The 14,606-nt window shown below is 34.4% G+C and overlaps 2 protein-coding genes across 3 annotated transcripts; one reads left to right on the plus strand and one right to left on the minus strand.

Moving 5' to 3' along the window:
- Positions 1–1,683: 1,683 nt before the first annotated feature.
- LOC123227040 (thaumatin-like protein 1b) lies at positions 1,684–4,687 on the minus strand. 2 transcript variants are annotated; one of them, XM_044651653.1, is made up of 4 exons: positions 4,452–4,678; positions 3,666–4,359; positions 2,069–2,172; positions 1,684–1,958 (listed from the first exon to the last, which is right to left on the minus strand). In XM_044651653.1, exons 1-4 carry the CDS (start codon positions 4,513–4,515, stop codon positions 1,951–1,953), a joined length of 870 nt encoding a protein of 289 aa, XP_044507588.1. In that variant the 5' UTR covers positions 4,516–4,678; the 3' UTR covers positions 1,684–1,950. The 2 variants fall into 2 exon arrangements, with proteins under 2 accessions (XP_044507588.1, XP_044507587.1); XM_044651652.1 differs by lacking the exon at positions 1,684–1,958 and having other exon boundaries at positions 1,965–2,172; positions 4,452–4,687.
- A 5,897-nt stretch (positions 4,688–10,584) lies between these two features.
- On the plus strand, positions 10,585–13,924 carry LOC123227241 (auxin transporter-like protein 5). Its single transcript, XM_044651954.1, has 8 exons — positions 10,585–10,838; positions 10,936–11,121; positions 11,214–11,326; positions 11,473–11,656; positions 11,733–11,830; positions 12,340–12,547; positions 12,637–12,894; positions 13,352–13,924. Exons 1-8 carry the CDS (start codon positions 10,683–10,685, stop codon positions 13,631–13,633), a joined length of 1,485 nt encoding a protein of 494 aa, XP_044507889.1. The 5' UTR covers positions 10,585–10,682; the 3' UTR covers positions 13,634–13,924.
- The last annotated feature ends 682 nt before the right edge of the window (positions 13,925–14,606 follow it).

Genomic DNA, 14,606 nt, shown 5'->3' on the forward strand with positions numbered 1-14,606 from the left:
CATTATTGCGATGAGATGAGTCCTCAGACAAAATAATAAAATTATACATTTTTTTTGAAATATTAATTAAAATAGATATAAAAATTTGTATCTAAACTTTTTTAGATAAATTTTAAGTGATTTTATTTTTTTAAACAAGTTTAATTTTATTTTTAATAATACTCTTTTTTGCTAATTACATTAGATTCGATATAAACTTTTTTGACAATCTTTCTTTTCGGGGCATATTCTATATTTGATAAATTATGATTCGAAAATTTAAAAACTTATTCAAAAATAAATTAATTTTTGATGTAATATAGATTGAAAGGAAAAAATGAACACATGTGAAGAATTGGTGCAAATGCGAGTACGTGCATGTGGATGTGAGTGCACAAAAAATACATATACAAAGTGAAAATATTAAAATATAATATAATATACAAAAATTATAATATGCATATAAATAATAATATGATATATAATATAATATTTTATATATAATATGAAATGTGCACAGGTGCATGTACTTCCTCGCACTCATATATCTATTATATTATAACATTTTTGCACCGCACATGTATTATTTTTTGTGCACTTGCATTCTCAGTAGACCCCCGCTTGCACTGCATGCATTAGTAGACACTCGCTCGCACTCACCCATTTTTCGTGCTTATATTTATTTTTTTATTTCGATTTGTATTATATCAAAAATTGATCTGTTTTTGATTAAATTTTTAAATTTTCACATCATAACTTATCAAACATAAAGTATGCTTTGAAAAAAAAGGTTATTTAAAAAAAACTATACCAAATTTGACAGAATTAGTAGAGAGGAATATTATTAAAGACAAAATAAAATTTACTTAGAAAAGTAAAATCACTCAAAGTTTACCTAAAAAGGTTTAGACAAAAACTTCTGTGTCTATTTTAATTAATATCCCTATATTTTTTAACCTATAATTAAATATTAGATAATTTTGGTTTAAAAAAAATTATATACCTTCGACATCCTTTAAGAAGAGCAAGTATACACTCGGATGCAAGTTAACCTAAAGAAATATTATTTTCTTGATAAGACTTAACATGGGTTTGATTGATATTTCAAGGGGCACAGCATGTAGAGGAAACTATTATTAATGATAAGGGATTTTCTCATACCTCTTAAAATGGGGGAGTAATGAGGATCCATTATTGGAACAGCCATTTTCTTTAATGAGTTATGTGCTGAGCCAATTTAAGCCATGTGTGTAAGAAAGGTGAGTCCACATCCGTGTGGAGAAGGAGAACCTTCAATGAAAAGCCCTACCCTGCTGTAAAAAAGGGATGTTGGCAGTAGGGGTGCCTTTATGATTCTGGATTTGTATTAAGAACCTATTTCTAAATCCCATTTTGATAAAGATGAAAATGAAGTAAATGGTGGAATCTAGCATCCTGAGTTGGATTGTTATGGAAGGAATCAATGGAGTAATAGGATATTTGTGGTCCTCTTCAATATGTAAGGTAGTAAGGCTCCATTTCAGAAGAGTGATGGCCAGGTACTTGGTTAAATGAATCAACCAAATTAATTCCTGGTGTTCCGAGAGGCAGTGTAAGTGTCAAAAGGAGGAAATTTCAAACATAAGAGAGTGAAAATTTAAATCTTCTCTAACAATATTTTACAATTAAACCATTTATTTATTTGATGCAGTAGTTATAGAGCTATTGCAAAAACTTTTTTAGATATAATAATTCTACATAAATCAGTAGAAATTACTATATTGATCAAGGAGTTCAATACAGCTGACTGAAAAAAAAGTACACAAAGAAAGGCATGTACAAGATTTTCCATAGAATTTCAAAATCCCACCGATGTTGCCGAATCTGAACTTTGATCTCCATCAAGAACAATATATAATTGACGGGCCGACCGTTAGTGTGGCAATAATGAAGATGACACCTTCTGTTCAGCTGGAATTTAAGATTGAGATACTATCTGCCTGGAGATATCCAGGCCAAGCGAATGTTAGTCATAAAGGTAATATAAGCGACCAAAAGAGTAAAAGTGCCGATAGAACAGAGGCAGCAGCAGTAGTAAAATGGACCAGACCTGATAATAAATCACCGCTTGAATGATGGGTTGCAATGTGCATTGTAGTCTTGTTCACAAGTGGTAACGGAGCACCATCTTTTCGTGCTTCCACCAATTTTTGACTGCATATTTTTCACACAAGAGACAGTTGCTAATAAGATAACCTTTCATTGCATTAGCAAGGGCAATAATAATACACACAACACATGAACATGAAATATACCATTATCAAACATTGGAACCCTTCATGAAAGAAGAAAGCCAGTGAAAGAGAAGGAAAATAGGCCTGTTTGTAACTAGCAGTCTTTCTTTAGTTATACATTATGCCTTCCAAAACCTGAAATCTTTTTCCTACTATGCTATTAGCAGATAGTCATGGATAACCAAAAGAAAATGATAAACTGAAACTTTAACCAGATTAGAAATTAAGAACTTTGTGTCAGCCATGTCATTTCCGTCAAGACTCACAATAAAATTTGTATCATGTAAGCATCGCTTCTCTCAATGAACATTAAGAAGTTTAATCAAACATCATGCAGTAATAAGCATAAACACTGCAATTTGTCTTCAGGTTTATCATATATAACCATACATATCTTTAGCATACAGTGACTTAAATTAGACTAGAACCCACTTCTAAATGAAATTGAATGCAAAAGAGCATGCATGGAAAAAATCAGGCACACAGGCAAAAACACTGATACAACTAATACTAATGCAGCTGGAATAGTGATTTTACTTAGAGTTTAAGAGGTGCACCAGGGCTAGGCAAATAATATTTACAGCTATCATGCATGCATATATGCAATCAGCCATAGTTTTCAAAGGATTCAAAACATATAAGATCATATACAATTCAAATGATAGAAGAGACTCACCAACTGACATACTGACAACTTATAAAAGTACTGAATCTTCAACTATTATTATCATTATGGCAAAACACTCACTAACACAAAGCCAATTACTCAGCAGCAAAGCGAATGGCTAAAACCACAATGCTCATAGCATCCTTAACCACTTACAAAAAATAACACTTCACATAGTACTATAGCAAGGGTGCCATGACGGACGTCCAAACAAATGCCCATTTGAAGTTTTCAGTACAAGATAATTTTGTAGCTTCACAACAACTGTTAGTCAATTTAATCCACAAATTTACAACCTCACTAATCACTTTTAAGAACTTTCTCACAGCCTAGCCAATGATGCACAATATAGTTACCAAAATGGCAAAAAATGACTGATACTCCGAAGGAAACACCATGTGATGCTTCACCTTTGCTCCAAAAAAGCCCATTTTTAAAACAATTCATAATGAAGCTGAAACTGGGTTTTGAAAATATTACGTATCAAAACAAAAAAGTACAATTTTTTTTTCCCGAAATCACGAGAAAAAGTGCTTTTCATCCATAAATCACTTTCTAAGCAAGCTCACAGCTCTATTATTAGTTTAATTTAGTTGCCCACTCCATCATTGATGCTCGCGAAATTTCTGAGAGGTGCCAACATGGCCAATAAAGCAATAATGTAAAATGTCTAAACTACACTCGCATATTCGTAAGGCCTTAAGGAAATAATCTGAAGATCTCACAGAGTAAAATAGTAAATTCACCTGGTGTAAGGTGGCGGGCAAAATATGATAGCATAATCGGCGGACGCGCACGTGAACGTGCTCGTCTTATCATCGTACGCATAACTATACGAGCGTGGGCAAGCGTGTTTGAAAAAGAGGGAATACACCGAAGGGCCACACGTGTCAGGCGTAGCGTACGCCTCACTACAACAATATCTAGGATCACCGAAAGCCTCACAGGCGCTCTTACACGCTACACTTGGCCCGTGTGACCCACGCACAACTCTCAAATCAGCTGGACACGCACCGTTGAGATCAACCAAACACCCAGTAGCACTACAGCCGCCGCCGGAACCGCCCTTGGGCAAGACTAGAATAGGGAGGTTGTATCCGTCGACCAAACTGACGTCGTAAAAGTCTAGCCCACCAGCGCCGTTGAGGGTGAATTCCGCAAGGGTAGCGGGTGGGGCGGCTCCTCCACCTGCGCATTCGACCTTACCGGAGCCACAGTCTCCTGTGACGCAAGAGAATGTTTGGTTGCTGTGATGGGCACAGAGGGTTCGAGCCCAGAGACGGCCCGACCAAGACTTGGGGATAGTTAAAGTTCTCGACTTGCCCCTCCTGAGCTCAAAGCCGGTGGAGGAGAGCACCGGAGAGTTGGCGCCGGAGAGAAATCCGGGCCAGATAGTGCTGCGGCACCTGTTGATGAGCTTAAAAGAAGCTGAGCGAACCTCTGTGAGAAAAAGAAAATAAAAAGACTTTAAAATGATCGGGGGAAAACGAAAATAGGAAAAAAAAAAAATTCAGTGAATGATTGTTTGTTACCCGGAGTAAGAGCGAGGGAGAGTAGAAAGATGAAGGTAGCGGAGATGAGGAGGCGATGATCCATTGCTATTTAATAATAGTGCTTTGGGGTTAAAGATGAAGAATTGGATTGTTAGAGATCGTTAAAAATTGAATAAAAGAAAAGCTTTTGGCTTTTGGCTTCTGATTCATGTTTGTCGTCTTAATTTGCTTTGCTTAAGAACTTTACTTTCCTTGTCTACAGAGGAGGGTCAAGAGTGTAAATGTCTGTATGGTTTTCAGGGGCTGTTAGTCATTTAAAAATATTTCCCTCCTTTTTTTTTGTTTTTTTTCATTTTATCTTCTGTACAGCGAATTTTGATAATTGCTTTTGTACTGAAGTAACAGTAGAAGTCCAAAACTTATAACAACAAAATATATATATATATCCCTGTGGTTTTTGCAAGATTCCCAGGTTAATTCAGAACTGATTTAGCAGGAGAAACAACCAGAACAACCCTAAAATTGCATGTGTCACATTACTGATTGGTGTTGTTCTTGATCATCAGACTGTCTCCGAAGCCTCTGAGAATTACCAACAACTCAAGGCAAGTATTTGAGAGAGTTATCAAGTTTAAACTGCATAAGCAGAAGCAGATTCCAATAGTTTAAGCTATCAAATAAAGCTATTATAGGATGATTCTCTTTCTAGAGAGGGAAAAATGGCTGATTTGGCTTTAAAATGGGCATACAGAATCTCACAATGAACAAATTAGACTTTCAGAGGTGTACACGAAGAACAAAATGGAAGAACTCAGAATTCCCCTGTACAAAAATGTATCCCCGGTTCCCAAAATTTCTCATAAGGCCGAACAAGCCCAATGTGCACCCAAGTTCTATGCATACCCTCTCTTGAGTTTGTACGCAGATTCCACTACTCTAGTCAACCTACCCTGGAGGTACAGTCCATCTCTTTAGCATGTATGCTGGATTATACTTGCAAAGCAAAATAGTAAATCCACCGGGTCAGTACGTGACTAAAGCCTAGACATTTTAACCTTTGGGCCTGGCCTAACTCAATCCGGCTGGTTCAAGGGTAGGCCTCTGCTCTAGCCCAATTAGATGTTCATAAATGTTTCACTTCAATTATGGTTAAATTTGAAGAGAAACAAGTATTAAATATTTTTTAGAAAGTCATTAAAAAAGTCCCAATCCAACCAAAAAATTACCCATTTAATATTTAATACTTTCTAAATTAAATATATCGGGATGAATTCGTAAGATGCGGTCATCCTATGGTAATTCTTCCTCTCTGTCATTTCTATATTCTTTTTTTTTTTTTTTAAATCTTTCTACTGTATGGCCAAGAAAGAGCAAATAAGCCATATCTAAAAAAATAATAATATTTTGCTTTTGTGACAGCCAAACCCCACAACAGCAAAACACTGGGAGACATTGGATTTATCTGTATATTTTATATCACTTAAGAATGAAAATATTAAACTAGTTAAATAGTATATAAATTTCTTAAATTGTTAAAACGTATTTTGGATTATAACATTCACTGGATTGTATATATAAAGTGGACAATAATTGGACCAAAATAGATTGACAAAAAATGATTTCCAGTATAGGATTCTTTTCGCTGCTAAATTTTTGCTTCCAAGTTGGAGGCCATAAAGAGAAATTTGCATCATGGTGTTTCTTCATAATTGGCTTTAAAATCAATTATATAGGCACATTAAGACCCCTTTTTACTAATGGAGCTCACCAGTATTGAATCAATTTTCATATTTCAAGTCAATGCAAGCTTTCAATCTCATCTCTTTCTAAGTAACAAATTGACCCATTTGACACCTTTTATCATTATCATGAGAAAATTTTGTTTCTTTGAAAAATAGGTCGACCCATTTGAATATCCGGGTCGATTTGAAATGTATGAAAATTTTAGGTTTGATTAGTATGATGATGAAGATGACGTTTCTTCATAAAAGAGAAGCAAAATTATTTGCTTGTGTTTGGGTATATTATGAGAATGAATTGCAGGCTCTATGGAGGATGCATTTGATTTTTCTGTTTTTTTTTAATTATGGCCACTAATCCACACTTTGTCTAATGGTTGGAAGATATAATCAATGTAGCATAATTTGTGTACCATGTATGGATTCTTTCACTAACTTTATAATTTTATAACAATTCAATATTCTTCGAGAATTTTGACATTACTAATTCCGATTTTAACTAAGAAGATGAAGATTATGTAAATTTTAACGACGTTGTTGACTTCTATGTATGTAGCCACTAAAATGATCATATATGTTGCAAGTGGTAACCGAAGCAATGTTGCTCTTTGGCAGGCCTTGATAGGGTATGGTTTGTGAGTACAGGAGGTTGCATCAAATTTGATCTTGTATAACCAAAGATTTGTCTAAACTTCAATATCTTAAAACATACCATGCGTCATAATACTAACTTTAATCAAATTAACTGCTCTCTGGCTAGGATGACTTTATGCAGTTCAGTGTAGATGCAAAATTTTAATGTGACAAGCGTTTAAGTATATGCCAAATTCAACAATCTCATTGAGGTGTTGCCTATGGTGAAAACAAGGGAAGGAAAGTGACCCAACAAGATGGCACCAATCAAGGCATGATTTCAATTTCAACAGTAGGGGAAGGACTTTGTTGCCATGGCGAGTGACTTTTGTGCCCTTTTTGGCTAGGGTTTCAAATCGTAGCATATAGGGACACAATTGTAATTTTAAAAGTTGTACAATAGTTAAATTGTGATTTTTAACACGTGACGTGAGCACCGCATTTGAAAATTTTGGACAGTTCTTTTCTGTAATGAAGTTAGGAATTGGGAGTTATTTCGACAGTTTTTCATTCGGTGGGTGAGCACTTAATTGTGCCAAACTTTGGGTGGGAAACTGCATTTTACTCTTGTTAATATTGAATGGAAACATTTTATATTGTAAGGTGGATGTCAGTCTTGAATCCATAGATGTTAATTGCCTCAGAACATGCAAGAAAGGATTCGTGGGCAACTGGTCAGAGAACCCTCATTCATGAATCATACATATACTTCAATAATGCATCTGTTTTCCCACGAGAGGAGTCACAGGAGAGAAGGAGAAGACTTCAAGTATAAAAGTATATATATACTTTAATATGATTGGTTCGATATTGAAAATAACGATCTGGTTCGAATAAAGTTTTTTGTTACCAATATATATATATACACACACATGCACGCGTACACACACATCAATAATACAACATATTAACAGTTTTTATTTTTAACGAAACAAAACAGCACTAAGGTTTTGAATTGATCTTCCACTAGTAAAATAAAGGAGGGCCGGGGCAAAGGTGATGTTAAGTGAAGAGGCATGCAGAAATGTGGCACTTTGTGAGAGCACTAAATTGGGTCAAGGAGACACAGGAGCAAAAAATCACAGGCAAATGTCTTCAAGTGAGAGTGACTGTGATGAAGATGTCACCCGGCAACAAGTCCATTGCTTTCCAGCACCCAGAAACAGAAAATTCTCATGCTTTGGTTTTTTAATTATAACAGAGATGAGATGTTTTTTTTTTTTTAATTGTTTAATTTATTGTGAGCAAGACAAACCCATTATGGATTATCATCATGAATTTGAAGAAAATATTATATAAATTCATTTTTACGTATATAATTAGATATTATTTTATTTTTATTCAAAATCATCCAATCATATTATTTGAGTACTTAATCAAGATTTAAAATTAGGTACACATAATTTTATTATGTAAAGAATATTACCAGTAATCTCTTTGACTAATTTGTTATAATTAAAAAACAAACCCTAACTTCATATATAAAGATAATATTATGTGTACTCAAATTTGAGTATTTAATTGGGTACTTGGATAATTACTCAATCATAAAATAATACAAGTACCCAATAAAGTATTTAAAAGTAGGTACACATGATTGGACTAATAAAACTATATACACAAACAATAATACGTCACAATGTGATTGAATATTGTTTTTTTTTAATTTTTAATTATCTAATCATATGATAATACGTCATTATTTATATATATAACACTATTCTAATTGGACATATAATTCCCACCTAATAGATTCCTTATGGAGTCTATGTTTATCCTTTTTTCATATTTTTATCAACAAGAAACCTCAATTACCATGGAAAATAAAGTTTGTATAGACTTTGAATATATGCAATTATTCCTATGGAAGATAGACATTTGGTTACACTGAGCTACATAAAAAGAGAATATCAGACTTGGTTGTGAAAAGAGAAGTAGAGAATATCAATAATGAAGTAAGAGAGAAATTAGAAAAAAAAAAAAATTATGTACACAAGAGTACAATATTGTAAGCCCAATTTTGGTCCTAAATAATATAAGGGTACAATGAAAAAATAATAATAATTTATAAATTTAATCTACCCAATTCCAAAGGCATAAAATTAAGGTAAAATAAATAAGGCAGTGTTTGGGTGTAAAAATGTCAAAAAAAAAAAAAAGAGGGGAAATGAAGGGGGAATTTTGGAAAATGGAATTGAGCATGTGAGAAAAGCAGCTTTTTATTCTTCTTCTGAAGAGACCGCGCCCGTTTGGCTGCAATCATGTGGTCTACTTTAATTTGACAGTCTTACTTTCCATTCAATCTCTATGTTTTTTTCCAGGCCAAATGGCTATTTTCCCCCCAAGGTTTGATGCAAATGTAACTTTTTATTCATTAACTATCAAAATTTAAATATTCACTTATCTGTTAAATTTTACTATTACTATCAGGGATAAAATTATCGTTAACAAAAATATTTAAAAAAAAAACTAATAATTTATCACATTTACCCATAAGTTTAAAAATCTAACAAATATCCTCTACCCAAAGTTTGTAAAATGAATATTCCTCTTTAAGGTTTTTCTAGCCACTATTGTCAGGGCTGGTGGCTGCGACGACCACATTCTCTCTCCTTCCCTTTCCATTCTCGGCCATCACCGACTTGGGAAAGTGATTAACGAAAACATGTCTTCATTTGAAAACGAACGATTTATCTTTTTTAGTCAATAACGGTCAAAAATAGAATGCGGCTAAGAGAGAAGCTGAAATGGAAGAACACTATAATCATCGTCATCTTCGACCGTGGGTAGCATGCTAGAAAAACTTTAAAGGGGAAAATGTAAGTTTTTTAAACTTTGGGTAAATGGAATTTGTTATTTTTTAAACCCAAGTAATGGAAATATGATAAATTTTTAGTTTTTTAAAATATTTTTATTAAATAACAATTTTAACCCTAATAATAATAATAAAATTTAACAGATGAATGAGTATTTGAATTTTTAATAATTAATTGATAGGAAGTGGGATTTGCTCCAAACTATGGGTGGGAAATAGTTACTTGGCCTTTTTTTCAATGTATCTGTCTTCCCCCTGTACCTTGTTATCTACCTCTTGTTTTATTTATTTAATGCTTTATTATTTTATTATAATACCCTTTATCAATCTTTGTATTAACATTATTGTCATATTAAATATTTACATTTTTTTCTAAAAAAAAAAAATTCACCGCCTAATATATATTTATTTAAAATGTGCAAAACTAAACGTCTATATCTCAAAATTAACTTGTAAATATCTAATAAAATAATTTTAAGTGAATTTAAATTAATAATAAAAATAATATTTAATTATATAATAATATATTAATATATTTTATTAATTACTCAATACTAAATACACATAATATTATATTGTTAATTAAAAGCGTCAAATTATGTTAAATTATTAATCAATTTATTTATTATCTTTTCATTTATTTAGACGGGCTGAAATTTAAAAAAAAAAAAAGGGGGCATGTCAGAGATTAGTGGAAAGTATTAAGGGTAGATTAGGCAGAATGAGAACTGTAATTACCATTTCGGGAACCGGGGAGACCCGCTCGTGCGGAGAAGCCACTCACGCTCTCCAAATAATTACTATTAAAAACTCGATTACACTAATTAATTAAAAATTATTAACTAAACAACAAAATTTTCCAATCACAAAGAAGCCACCTAAATCCTATGAAATGTCCATTTTACTCGCTTCCCAAAGTCGCTCTCTAAAATACCCTTCAAGAGCACAGAACCAGCAGTGTAATGTTGTTTATATATACATCTCTATACCTATGTTCTCCTCTTCACCTCCATTGTAGCACCAAGTGAGTCACCAATAGAGAGAAAGGGAACTCCTTGAGTACTAAAAGAGAGTGAGAGAGAAATGGCAGCTGATAAGGCTGTGGAGACCGTGATAGTGGGGAATTATGTAGAGATGGAGACCGAAGGGAAGCCACAGGATGTCAAAACAAGGCTCTCCAAGTTCTTCTGGCATGGAGGTTCTGTCTATGACGCTTGGTTTAGCTGTGCTTCTAATCAGGTTAATTTATTATATCACATTTCTTTATGTAAAAACAGTAACTTTATATTGAATTTAAACTTTGTATTGATGTAGTTTTTATGTTGCATTGTTTCAGGTGGCTCAAGTTTTGCTTACACTTCCATACTCATTTTCCCAGCTGGGGATGCTCTCGGGCATTCTGTTTCAGCTCTTTTATGGCTTGATGGGAAGCTGGACGGCTTATCTTATTAGTATACTCTATGTAGAATATAGAACTAGAAAAGAAAGAGAGAAAGTTGATTTCAGAAACCATGTTATTCAGGTTCATACTACAAAGAAATTAACCCTAAAGGACAACATTCATTCACTCTATTTATGTTAATCAATCTTTTGTGTTTTGAATGAAAAATTTAGTGGTTTGAAGTTCTTGATGGGCTCCTTGGGAAACACTGGAGGAACGTGGGTTTGGCGTTTAACTGCACTTTTCTTTTGTTTGGATCTGTGATTCAACTCATTGCCTGTGCAAGGTATCTCCACTGATTCATCTCTGACTCCTACTTTGTCTTTGTTCTCATTTAATTTCATGTATAAAAAATAAACAAAGAATTGAATCACTTCTCCCTCTGACCCGTTTCTGCAACTGGGTTGCATCTTTAATGTTCATTAATTGCAGCAACATATATTACATAAATGACAATCTGGACAAGAGGACTTGGACTTACATCTTCGGGGCTTGCTGTGCAACTACAGTTTTCATTCCTTCATTTCACAACTACAGAATTTGGTCTTTTCTTGGCCTCGTGATGACAACTTACACGTCTTGGTATCTCACCATTGCTGCTCTCCTCCATGGCCAGGTAAATTCTTAGTCCAATTAAGATTCTTAATGATCTGCCTGTAAAAATTTTAAATTTAATGGTTCAATGTGCATAGGTGGAAGGAGTGAAACATTCAGGCCCAACCAAGCTGATGTTATATTTTACAGGAGCCACAAACATTCTCTACACATTTGGAGGACATGCTGTTACTGTGTAAGACAAGTTTAGATTAAGAACTTTGTCCTTCACGTTCTGTATAAATCGGTGTATTTTGACTATTTGTTTATGTTTAAGCTGTTCATTGGAGGAATTAAAAATAAAAAATGTTATGCATGTAGAAGAAAAACCAGAGGCTTAACGTCATTACTGAAAGAGACTGAAGCTTCACGTCTTTAGACATGATCTAGCCATGTGATCTATTGACCAATCTCCTTCTATCAAAATTTAAACAATTACTATATGCATTTTCATACCCTTTTGAGCGTGGGAGGCAAAAAGTCTTTTTCTTGGGAAACCTACTTATTTTTCCATTTCAATGTAAGAAAGCCAATCATCTCTCTTGTTGTTTTTGCTTTTATCATGAAAAAGGGCCAAGATGGGACCAGGTCCAGCTTGCTAGTTGCTTACAGAGTGAATCCTAGGCCATTAATTAAGGTTGTTATTAGTTAATTAATTGATGTATTTGTTAAGATGAAATTAATTGATTTCTGGTGGGGTTGCAGGGAAATAATGCATGCTATGTGGAAGCCCCAAAAGTTCAAGGCCATATACTTACTGGCGACTCTCTATGTTTTGACACTGACACTGCCCTCGGCATCAGCTGTCTATTGGGCATTTGGGGACATGCTTCTTAATCACTCCAACGCTTTTGCCCTTTTCCCCAAATCACCCTTCCGAGACATGGCTGTCGTTTTAATGCTCATCCACCAGGCAAGCCAAAGTGCATATTTATGGGTATTTGATTGTCTTTTATTGATTTATTTTGTTTTGACTGGTGTCTTATTCCATTATTTTTTCAGTTTATTACATTTGGATTTGCATGCACCCCATTGTATTTTGTATGGGAGAAAGCCATAGGACTGCATGAGTGCAAGAGTTTATGCAAAAGAGCAGCAGCAAGACTGCCTGTGGTCATCCCCATATGGTTCTTGGCCATTATCTTCCCATTCTTTGGACCCATCAACTCCACTGTTGGATCCCTTCTGGTCAGCTTCACCGTCTACATCATCCCAGCCTTAGCCCATATCTTTACCTTCAAATCAGCCGCTGCCCGAGAGGTAATTAATGTTAGTAGTAAAAGTTGACACCTGAAAACTGAAATATCATATGAAGAAAAATGGATCAACTTTTGTACAGTGTTAATTAAGTTTAATATTATTTTAATCATTAAATTATTTTGTGGGGTTCTTAATAAGCTGAGTGAAGGACAAGAAACACAGACAATAGCGTGTTGTCACAGTCAAGCAGACCAGCTCCTCGTCTTTCTCCTAAGTTGCTAATCTTTGAGATTTAATATATAATTAAACCCAGTGTTCCTTCTTCTTTGATTTGCTTAATCTATGAAAGATATTCAATTATATACTTGGTCCCATGAGATAAGAGCACAAGATTCTTGCTGCAACAATGTGGCAGAATTTTATCAGTTGGTACCTGATTCTGCCAATCTGGAGGGTACCCTTTTGTAGTATATCCATAAACTGCTAATTAATTAGCAATATTGTGATTGTGATGCAGAATGCGGTGGAGCAGCCACCGAGGTTCGTCGGGAGATGGATTGGCACGTACACGATCAATGTGTTTGTGGTGGTGTGGGTTCTGGTGGTTGGGTTTGGGTTCGGAGGGTGGGCAAGTATGATCAATTTTATTCACCAAATTGACACGTTCGGGCTCTTTACAAAATGTTACCAATGCCCACCACAAACACTGCCGCCACCGCCTTCACCTCATACTCTCAATGCCACAGCGCCTCCGCCTCTCCACCACCCTGCCATGAATCACACTCATCACAGCCATTGATTTGGCACCCAAAAGAGTACGAGCTGACAAAGTGCCCCCACAAATTGCAACCATTAATGGTGTCTTCAGCTGTTCAGATTATAGACAGAGAAGATAAGTTGGAGTTTAATCAAAGCTATAAATATAAAATGTATTTGGCTAGTTATAAAGTCAGTGATTATCTTTTCCCATCTGTTTCCTTTGTTAAGATTACTGAGTTTGTTATGCCTTTCAAGGGTAAGAAAATATTGTCTCCAGAACTGGAAAATTGTACTCTTAGCTATGTATGCAAAATGCCTATTTTTCCTTCTATATCCTTTAAGATGATACAATTTTATGAAAGTGAAGAAAATCGACTAGAGATTCTTATCTAATAATTGTCTGATTAATGAAAAGAATCTACAAGATGATTGATCCTGTTATCTCTAATTGGCAGGCTATCTAAACTGTAAAGCAACTAATACCAATTTCAGATATTGATGAGAAAAAGATGAAAAACAAATCTAACACTAATACTACCAACTACAGAACTCCAAGAGCCCACAAAAATACATCAATGATAGAACAAAGCACATTGCATTTTCAAGTTTCTCTTTTGACTAGACTCCTCTCAAAATTACACAAGACAAATGGCTAGCTAAGCTGATATATATAGAAAAAACGATTATCACTTATTAACGCCTATCCCCCAATTCTCGCGCTTTCACACACAGATTAAAAACATTGGGCGCCAGGAACTCGAAAACATCTTTCATGAAGTAAAGCTAGCTGCATGCAGAAGGGTAGATTGGAGACACCTGAAAGCAAAAGCACCCTTTATCCCCTGTTAACATCTTTTCATGATTATAAGTGATGAGTTACTGATAAAAGATGAAGAAGACAAACACTAATAGTTCAAGAAGAGTAGAAAGAATATGTAAAAGTGACATAAAGGGTTTGAGAATGTTACATAAATTTGATGAAAAAGCTGTCTTGCTGGATGCACAATTTTTTA

This window comes from Mangifera indica, chromosome 10, assembly GCF_011075055.1.
Source record: "Mangifera indica cultivar Alphonso chromosome 10, CATAS_Mindica_2.1, whole genome shotgun sequence".
Taxonomy (NCBI): Eukaryota; Viridiplantae; Streptophyta; class Magnoliopsida; order Sapindales; family Anacardiaceae; genus Mangifera; species Mangifera indica.